This window comes from Rhipicephalus microplus, chromosome 3 (assembly GCF_043290135.1).
Source record: "Rhipicephalus microplus isolate Deutch F79 chromosome 3, USDA_Rmic, whole genome shotgun sequence".
Classification (NCBI taxonomy): Eukaryota; Metazoa; Arthropoda; class Arachnida; order Ixodida; family Ixodidae; genus Rhipicephalus; species Rhipicephalus microplus.
This window is the reverse complement of record NC_134702.1, coordinates 268861642-268871396: the sequence shown is the minus strand read 5'-3', so window position 1 is coordinate 268871396 and position 9755 is coordinate 268861642. Positions and strand designations below refer to the sequence as shown.

At 50.7% G+C, this 9755-nt stretch overlaps 1 protein-coding gene across 4 annotated transcripts in view; it reads left to right on the top strand.

Moving 5' to 3' along the window:
• Nucleotides 1–9755, top strand: part of LOC119168106 (protein RER1) — a 107947-nt gene that overhangs the window by 57925 nt on the left and 40267 nt on the right. For all 4 annotated transcript variants that reach the window (XM_037419526.2, XM_037419521.2, XM_037419539.2 and 1 more), the window contains exon 4: nucleotides 365–500. In XM_037419526.2, the coding sequence (XP_037275423.1) occupies nucleotides 365–500 (136 nt within the window). The remainder of the gene's footprint in view (nucleotides 1–364; nucleotides 501–9755) is intronic.

Here is a 9755-nt window from a genome sequence, read left to right as displayed (position 1 = left end):
ACTTGCTTCATCGTGCATTGCATCTCAGTGCTTATGGGCGTTTGAGTGTTGCAGGCTCAGATCTCAAGTGACGGAAACGGCGTGCTTTTTCATTCATTTCAGTTCCTTTCAATTGGGTCATTTTCTTTATACGGAACACAATTAATGTCTCCTGTTTTTTTCCTTGGCTGAATTTCTGTTGGTTTCATAACAAACAAACGAGCCCCTTGAAGTATGGGGTGACACTGGAAGTTTTGCTACCATGTCACTATAATAATACTAAATAACAAAAAATGAAAGCATCTCCGGGCAATGTCTCATTTGGCGCTGTTTAAAGTGATGATTCCAGAGCAGTGCTGCCACACATCTCAAATTGTATGTGCAGGTATTCGGCCACCAAAGCAACGCTGGTGGCAATAGCGTGCACATTTTTTGACGCATTTAATGTGCCCGTCTTCTGGCCCATCCTCCTGCTCTACTTCATCACACTCTTCTGCCTCACCATGAAGCGCCAGATCAAGGTATGAAGCACCTCCTAACTATAGTAGTACAATCTCGATGATACAATTACGGTTGATGCAAATTTCGTAATGATACAAGTTTTAAGGTTCCTTCAGATGGACTACATTATATAAATACGCTGTGATTCGGCGTTATAAAAAAATGACTCCATATCCACGAAGTCAATGATGATGAGTGGGCGAAGCTCCGGAGGTAAACCTGGTAAACTATGAATCCTCCGTACGTTTTACCCACTCGATTTTATTACAACGCTGCCCCTAGCGTACGTGGCCGCCCTAAATCGAACTATTGCCTTCGACCAATGACGCGCGCCATATGTTACATCATTCCTATTTTATAGCATCTCGCATCTTTCATCATCAACTACAAGTACTGCCGTCTGGTTTACAACATCTTGCATCCTTTCGTCAGCCTTATCGATCCGGCGACTCCGAGCGCGCCAACAGCGGACGGATTTTATTACAACGCTCCCCCTAGCTTACGTCGCCGCACTAAATCGAACGATTGCCTTCAACCAATGACACGCGCCATATGTGACATCATTTCTATTTTATAAGATCTCGCGTCTTTCATCAACTACAAGTACCGCTTTCTAGTTTATAACATCTTGCATCTTTTCATCAGCTACAAGTACCACCATCTAGTAAACACTACAAGAACTAAACGAGAGGTGGCTACATACAGGAGACGGTACCGCCATCTAGTGAACACTGCAAGAACTAAACTAGAGGTGGCTACATACAGGGGACGGTACCGCCATCTAGTGAACACTGCAAGAACTAAACTAGAGGTGGCTACATACAGGCTACAGGGGACGCACAGCCCACGCCCTAAGGAGCTTCGCCCCTAAAAACAGTTTCCCCAGCCACCATGGATGCAACACGCAATTGACCGCTGCACGCGAGCAACGTGACACGGCTTGCTTGTGGGAGGAAGGCCCGTCCACACTTGGCCTCAAACGGAGTGAACACGACAAAACTTACAGGAATTTCTCTCGCTTCACCGCATCAGTGGCCGGAAAACCACGCCGCAAGGCCGACAAGAAAAAAACTGTCCGAAAACAATTTTCCCACCACAGGATAGAATATCGCCTTTTTGCTTCATGGCTTTGGCTACACCAACTGCACTAGCTCTCAAACCATGGGACGTAAACTACCAGCCCCGTATTGAACATTGCGGCAAAGGCGTCGGCGGAATTGCGAACTACCCGGGCAGCATGACAAAGCTCAGTTTACACCTGCACTAACAATGTTTGTGCAGGTGTAAACTGTTTTTTTTTTTCAGTGTTTTGCATGTATACCTAAAACTTGATACAAAATTTAATGCTCAGGAAAGAGACGAATTGGAGTGAATTCTCAAGTGGTGAAGGGAGTGGCAAGTATGGGCGGGCCAGGACAAACATGAACATTTTGGACTAGACGCCGTGGACTAGACGCCGTGGCTGAATTAACCGAAATTCAGAATTAACGGGGGTTGAATTAGCGAGATTTTACTGTAACTAATATTTGGGACGCAAGTGAAGGGAGAGCCTCAGCAATTTGCGTCTGAATACACGGTGAAGTGAGTGGTCCAGTGCTTTGGGGGACTCGTCGATGGTGGCCACAAGAGAGAGCTGTCGAGCAACTTCCTCCCGAATGTACTGTTGAATTTGAGGTATCAATACGGTGTAGCCGGGGCGACTGCTTTTGCACCTTAAAGCCGAAATATTCGCTGCTTGCGCAGCTTATCAAAACTTTGACGGAGCTGAATCACGGCCGTGACTGTCTGTGGGTCTTTGGCCACAAGCATATAAAAATCGCTGTCATCTATGCTTTATTCTTATGGCCTCCGTCATGCTCGCATCCACTCGCTTACAGAGGCCAACCGCATCCTCAGTGTAGCTCGCGAAGCTCTCACTATTTCGCTGGAATCGTCCTCGCAGGTCAAGTTCAGTGCGAAGCTTGCACATAGCTGGACGACCAAAAAACGAGGTCATGGCCCCTTTGAAAACCGACGAGATTAGGATGTCAGCTTGGTGGTTGGTGAACCATAGGTTGGCCAAGTCTGTGAGGTAGAAGATAATGTTAGTCAACTACGTAGGGTCATCCCACTTGTTAATCGCCCTGGCATGCTCGTACTTTGCCAGCCAGTCCTCGACATCATCATCATCAGTGGCTTTGTAGACTCGTGGGTCACGCAGACGAAGTACACTAGGGCACATGACAGGCGGCGGTATGGAAGAAGCTTGTGAGGGATTGAGGCGCTCAGTCATTGCGAAATGAGATAGTAGCTTACGACTGTGGAGCTCCAGGACGTTACGCAGCACGTTTCGACCAAATGCAAGGAGCGAGTTCACATATAAACACTTGTTATTATTAATGAAGCGTTAGCCGCAGCAAGCTGGTTCCGGCAGGAACCCGGCAAGCACGAGGCACACGGACGTCAACATCTTTCACGCTGGTGCCACTATGCTCCAGTACAACACACACACACACAGTCGAGCCCACATATCACAGCCCCACTTAAAACGAACAATTTTCGCGTGACAGTGAAAATATACATTGGTTCAATGGCACAAAATCGCACTTACAACGAACATCACCGAGCGCCACTGGTCGGTTACAGCGAACGGAGTCAGTGGTCTGCCGGCTTCTCAGGAAACTACTTTCAACCACCGATCAGGTATCGGCGAGGTGCCCATACATTCTTATTGTTAAACGCCAACCCTGCCTCCGCGACCCTCTAGTTGCCGCTCTCACATACCCATGGAGGAATGTAAGCTGTTTCATTCTTCCATGCCCCGACTGTTTTTTGTTACGCACCCCTCTGTCCTTTGTTGCCCCAACCACCCCGCCACTCTGAGCACCCCACATCATCAGACAAAGCCCGTGTTTTCACACTGCCACCAATCTTTCGATGGCCGGTCAGCCATCTACCCTGTTTTTGATCGCTGGTACTGTCGTTGGCGTCGCCGGCCTAGAGTGACCAGACCATTTGCCAACATCGTCGACCACCGACTATATCCGATAGTCTGTGTCTAGTGCACGCACGTACGCTACCCCACCGACTCTGATAATTCCTGATTCGTTTCGTGTTTAGGACTTGTTCTCACTCACTTCGCACTTGGCTGAGCAGCCTTCCGCACGAGTGCAGAAGCGCGAAAATGGCTTTTAATTTGCCGGGAACGAATCGTGAAATATCGTAGTTTGTGGGGCCACACAAACCCCCCGGCGCAACAAAACAATTTTTTTTTACCACGGCAGCTGATTTTTCGAAAACCGCCGCATGCACCGATCCAGGCGACCGCGCTTTGACTTCTGCGCGCGTAGGCACTCCTTCCAAGTTTTCTTACAAGTGAGTTTCGCAGACCTTTCAAGCAAGCTACCCAGTCTGCCTCCTTCCCGTGTGTTTTGGTTTTTAAGGTCGCCCTCTCACCGCATCCTTGCCCTTCTCTCAAATCTGCTCTCCTCTCTTGATCACAACCCCTTCGCCCACGGAGGAAAGAAATGCCTGCGCTTGTTTTCACCGCTCCGCGACGCCCGCCGCGCTGGCTGGAATTAGTTTCGTTTTCTGACTGGAAACAGGCCCAGAGCTGTTCGACGCGTTCTGGCATGTGTGTCGCATGTGCGTGTCTTGCTCGCTTCTGGTGTGCATGTGTGGTCATGATGGCCGACGGGAGGACTAGCATGCTTTTTTCTGTTGCTCAACAAAACATCGAAAGTGTGACCGCTTGGCCTGAGTGAAATCCACGCGTTAGGTGACGCGGTGCGGAGCGCTTGCTCATAGCTGATGACCACCTAGCAGCCAACTTGCCGCTTTGGGCGTCCCGGTATTCAGCTGTGGAGATGGTCAATATTTCGTGAGCGGCGGCGATGGCTACATGCGGACAAAACTATTTTCGTGAGGCCGACTTCGTTGGCGTCGGGCCCTATGCCGAGCCTGAAGCTTCCGAACAAGACTACTGCGGCAGCGATTTGTGGCATCGCGTCGTCGACTCCGACTTGGAAGAGTGGGTGGGACATCTGTTGCGATGGTTTAATTACGGCTGATGATGATGCCGACACTGCTGAACCATGCACGGATAGGGGCATTGTAAACGAAATACGTGGCGAGAGCAATTTGAAGAAATGGAATTGCGAGAACGACGAAACTTCGGAGCCAGTGGCTCATGCAGCTTATGCCACGGACCTCGGTGAATGAGCACCCTGCCGTTTTAAATTAACTCGAGATCGCCTTTATCGCTTGTGCTCTTCGAAACACGTGCATCACGGACTTTTTGAGGCAAGAAAAGTTTGTGTTTTCGCTCGCAACTTTTTTTAAAAGCTATGTTTCATTTACTACAACCTTCGGGATACAGCGAACGAATGCCGCGTCACGCTCAGTTTCGTTATAAGTGGGCTCGACTATATATATATTGTAACGGGGTTTATTTGCAGAGCAGAACGCAGAAGGCAAAGCAGTCAGCAGCGTCCGGCCAAGCGCAGCAAGCACGAGCTTATGCTAATGGCGATGCCCCTGAGGCCCCTCTTCTTTACTACAATCGCCCTCCGCAGAAAAAGACGCCATCCTGGCGGAACAGGGAGAAGAAACGACTAATGGGTCATAATATGGCTTGAGGCCAGAGCCGTGGACAGTGTCGCGACCGCGGTGGCGTAGGTCTGTGGATGGGATGATGGGCTCCACGATATAGTTGACTAGTGACGTTTGTTCTACAACGCGGAGCGGCCACGTGCAGTAGCAGGTGCCCGAAGCCATACCAATGAACCAGGCGGAAAGTTTGGAGCCGAACGGTCCCCAGTCAGGCAGGATCGCTGCTGGCACTGGTCCTCGGTAGAAAAAGAGCTGGCAAGCTGGCGGCATTCTTCAGCATGTCGAGCAGCTTCGGACAGAGTTGTACTTTCGGACTGATAAGGTTTATATGGGAGAATAGTGTCTACTGTATTTGAAGGTTCTCGTCCGTACAGAAGAAAGTATGGCGAAAACCCAGTAGTAGCTTGTACGGCAGTATTATACGCATAGGTGACGAACGAGAGAACCTGGTCCCAATTTGAATGATCAGAGGCAACGTACATCGACAGCATATTGCGAAAAGTATGGTTGAAGCTCTCCCTCATGCCATTTGTTTGAGGATGGTACGCTGTACTTGTGCGGTGTACGATTCGGCATTCGTTGACTAATGACTTCGAGGCATCAGAAAGGAAGGCACGGCCTCTGTCACTTAAGAGCTCGCGAGGGGCACCATGACGCAGAATGAAACGTTGCAACAGAATCGTTCCAACGTCACAGGCTGTGGCAGTCGGCAGAGCGGCTGTTTCGGCATAGTGTGTCAGATGGTCTATTGCAACAATAATCCATCGATTACCAGCTAGAGCTGATGGTAGTGGTCCGCAAACGTCAATGCCGACGCGATCGAAAGGTCGACTAGGACAAGGAAGAGGTTGTGACGGGTAGACTTGCCCGGGAGGTAACTTTTGTCGTTGGCACTGAGCACACGAGCGAATAAATTTCCGCACGTAGTTATACATGCCACGCCAATAAAATCTGAGTCGAAGCCTAGCGAATGTCTTGAAGAGGCCTGCGTGGGCCCACTGTGGGTCTGCGTGAAAAGCTTTGCAAATAGCACCTCGAAGATGGCGGGGTATCACAAGGAGACACTTGCGACCGTCAGAAAGGTAGTTGCGTTGATAAAGAAGATCATCCCTTAGGCAAAGGTTGCTAGCCTGGCGGCGGAGAGTGCGAGACGGCGAAGGAGTGAGAGGATCAGAAAGAATGCTTATGAGGCCACTGATCCAGGGATCCTTTCGTAGTTCCACGGTCATATTGCACAAGGCGGATGACACAAGTGCAGGCTCGAGGGAAGAGAGGCAAACACCTTCATCCGATATGCGTGAGCGAGAAAGGGGGTCAGCGTCCGTGTGCTTACGACCGGATCTGTAAATAACGTGAATGTCGTATTCCTGAAGTTTGAGTGCCCAGCGAGCAAGTCGTCCGGAAGGGTCTTTAAGTGTGGATAGCCAACAAAGGGCGTAGTGGTCAGTGACGACGTCGAATGCGTGACCATACAGGTAGGGGCGAAATTTTCCAAGGGCCCAAATAATAGCTAAACACTCTTTCTTGGTCACGGAGTTGTTAACCTCGGCTTTTGTCAAAGTTCGGCTTGCGTAGGCGACAACATATTCATCAAACCATGCCTTTCGTTGCACGAGCACAGCGCCAAGTCCAACACCGCTGACATCAGTATAAACCTCCATGGGAGCGGCAGGATCGTAGTGGCGGAGGATGGGTGGTGAAGTTAGCAGGTGGCGTGATTTGGTGAACGCATCGCGCATGCTGGTGACCAGGTGGAAAGGTCCTTGTCGCAGCTAAGAAGGTCCGTAAGGGGCGCACATACGGAAGCAAAATTTCTAATAAAGCGTCGCAAGTATGACGACAAGCCGACAAAACTTCTAAGTTCCTTTAAGTTCTTTGGCTTCGGAAAATCGGCGACTGCTCGAAGCTTGGCGGGGTCGGGAAGTATGCCATCCCGTGATACGACATGGCCGAGAATGGTGAGCTGCCGGGCACCAAAACGACACTTCTTGAGGTTGAGTTGAAGCACGGCGTCGATGAGGCGTGTGAGGACGGGCTCGAGACGATTTAAATGGGTGTCGAAATCGGTGGAAAAGACAAGTACGTCATCGAGGTAGCATAAACATGTGTTCCACTTGAGGCCTCGTAAAATAGTGTCTATCATTCTTTCAAAAGTGGCTGGAACATTACAAAGGCCGAAAGGCATAACGGTAAATTCGTATAATCCATCAGGTGTGACAAATGCTGTTTTCGGCGGGTCAGATGCTTCTATAGGTACTTGCCAGTATCCAGACCGTTAATCCAGCGAAGAGAAGTATTCTGCTCCCTGCAAACAGTCAAGGGCGTCGTCTATTTGCGGTAACGGGTAAACGTCCTTACGGGTGATCTTGTTTAAACGTCGATAGTCCACACAGAACGGACTAGAGCCGTCCTTCTTCTAAACAAGAACAACCGGTGACGCCCAGGGACTGTTAGAAGGCTGTACACTACCCCGCTGGAGCATGTCAGCAACCTGGTCGTCAATAACACGGCGCTCCGATGCTGAGACTCGGTTGGGGCGCTGCCGTAGAGGCGTATGGCTTCCTGTGTCAATCTTGTGAGATATGTTCAATGTGCGACTGAGGCCAGAAGCGTGGCTGTCAAAAGAAGTACGAAACTTTTGCAGCAGGTTCACCAACTGGCTTCGTTCTGAAGCAGACGTTGCGACATCGATGGAGCGGTGGAAAGCGTCAAGGAGTGACTGGTCAACAACAGAGTCAGAAATGAGTGCACAGAGGTCAGTAGAAAGTAAACTAGATGGAGCGTCAAAAATATGACGGGCGTCGATCGGATGCACGTGACCGAGACATTCACCATACAATAAAGGTAAAGGCCCTTCTAGCGTATTGTACACGAGCGTCTTCGTGATGCCATGGTGGAGAGTAAGGAGAGCAACGGGCAGTGGAGAACATTTGCGTTGAACGAACAGGGCAGAGGGCGTAAATACAACATCACCGTCGGAAATAGCGTCACACGACACAGTCACCGGCAGAGAAGAGCGCGGTGGTACGGTGGTGTCGTCGAAACAGACAGTTTATAATACGGCAGGGAGGCTTCGACTGCGTCAACATCAGGAAGTCCAGATAGCTCAAGTTCAGCGCGACAGCAGTTAATGACGGCATTATTATTTGCAAGGAAGTCCCAGCCGAGTATCATGTCATGGGAACACGAGAACAGCACTACGAATTCGACGATATACACAATCCCTTCGATGACGACTCGTGTGGTACAGGCTGCGGGAGGTGTTACACTTTGTGCGTTAGCCGTTCTGAGAGAGAGGCCGGATAATGGCGTCAGAACTTTGCGGAGTTTGCGGCACAGGTTGATGGAAAGGACGGATAGAGCGGCTCCGGTGTCGACAAGCGCCATGACGACGATACCATCGACTGACACTTCAATGACGTTAGCTGGACAGGGGCGAGGACTTGTGCATGGCGACGGGGACGTAGTTCATGCCTCGGGAACTGCGACCGTTAGTTTTCCTGGTAGGTGGGTTTGGAAAGGCGACGCATAGGGGAAAGCGAACGTCGACGTGAGGATAGGGGCCGGCGGGTGGGACCGTGTGGACGGTCAGAAGGAAAAGAAGAGGAAGGAAGGCTTGAAGGCGTAGAAGAAAACTGAGGGTCGAAAGAGGGCATTCGTCGAATGTTCTGAGCAGCCTGGCGACGACGACAATGATGTGCCACGTGGCCAACACCGCCACAAGCAAAACATATCGGACGGTTGTCCTGGGTCCGCCATTGGTCAGAGTAGACTCCGACTTGCGGCTGGGGGGCAGAAAACTGCGGCCAAGGTGGTATCGGCATAGGCGGTGGTGAATAAATCGGTGGCGAAAAGGGCGGCGGCGAATACATAGGTGCTGGCTGGAACACAGGCTGTCGAGGTCGAGCAACGGCCTCAGCGTACGTGAGAGGTGCGGCGACTGGCGGCGGTTCACGGGCGGGAGGAAGAACTTGTGCGACCTGGTCTTGAATGAAGTCGCGGAGTGTAGACGTCAATCTGCGTGGTTGATCGGGTACGCAGGACATCAAAGAGAGCTGACGAGCGACCTCAGCGCGGATGAACTCTTGGATCTTGGAGAGAAGAGGGGCATGGTCTTCTCCTATGCCAAGGGTGGACAGGCTGGACAAAGAGTCGTCGAGCACAGAGGGACGTCGGATGGAAAGGCGTTGCCTGCGCAACTCGTCAACTCGTTGCCTGCATAACTCGGTCAGTTCTAGGACAGTGGGAAGACTCTTAGAAAGCAACATTAGAGGCGCCGAAAAATTCCGCTGGGGCCCCTCTTTTTCACTACAATATATATATATATATATATATATATATATTGTGAGACGACGTCAGGTACGAAGGAGCGACCGTTTTATTGTCAACCCAGACGCGCGAGCCAGCAACCGAACAAGCAGCGAGCCGCTACGATGATGATGATCACGGTGCTTTGTATGCGCAGGTGAAAGTGAAAATGATGAGCAACACAATCAGCGCTCACACTATTTCCCCCCTACACGAAAGCGGTCTGCAAGACGTTCATTTAGTAAGTGTATGAGCGCTGGATATAAGGTTTCAGGCGAGACACATGGACGATCTCGGTCCCGCGACGACGGCGATCAGAAGCCGAAGTAACCGGCGCGACGCGATAATTTACGGCCGATGTTCGTTCAAGCACGGTG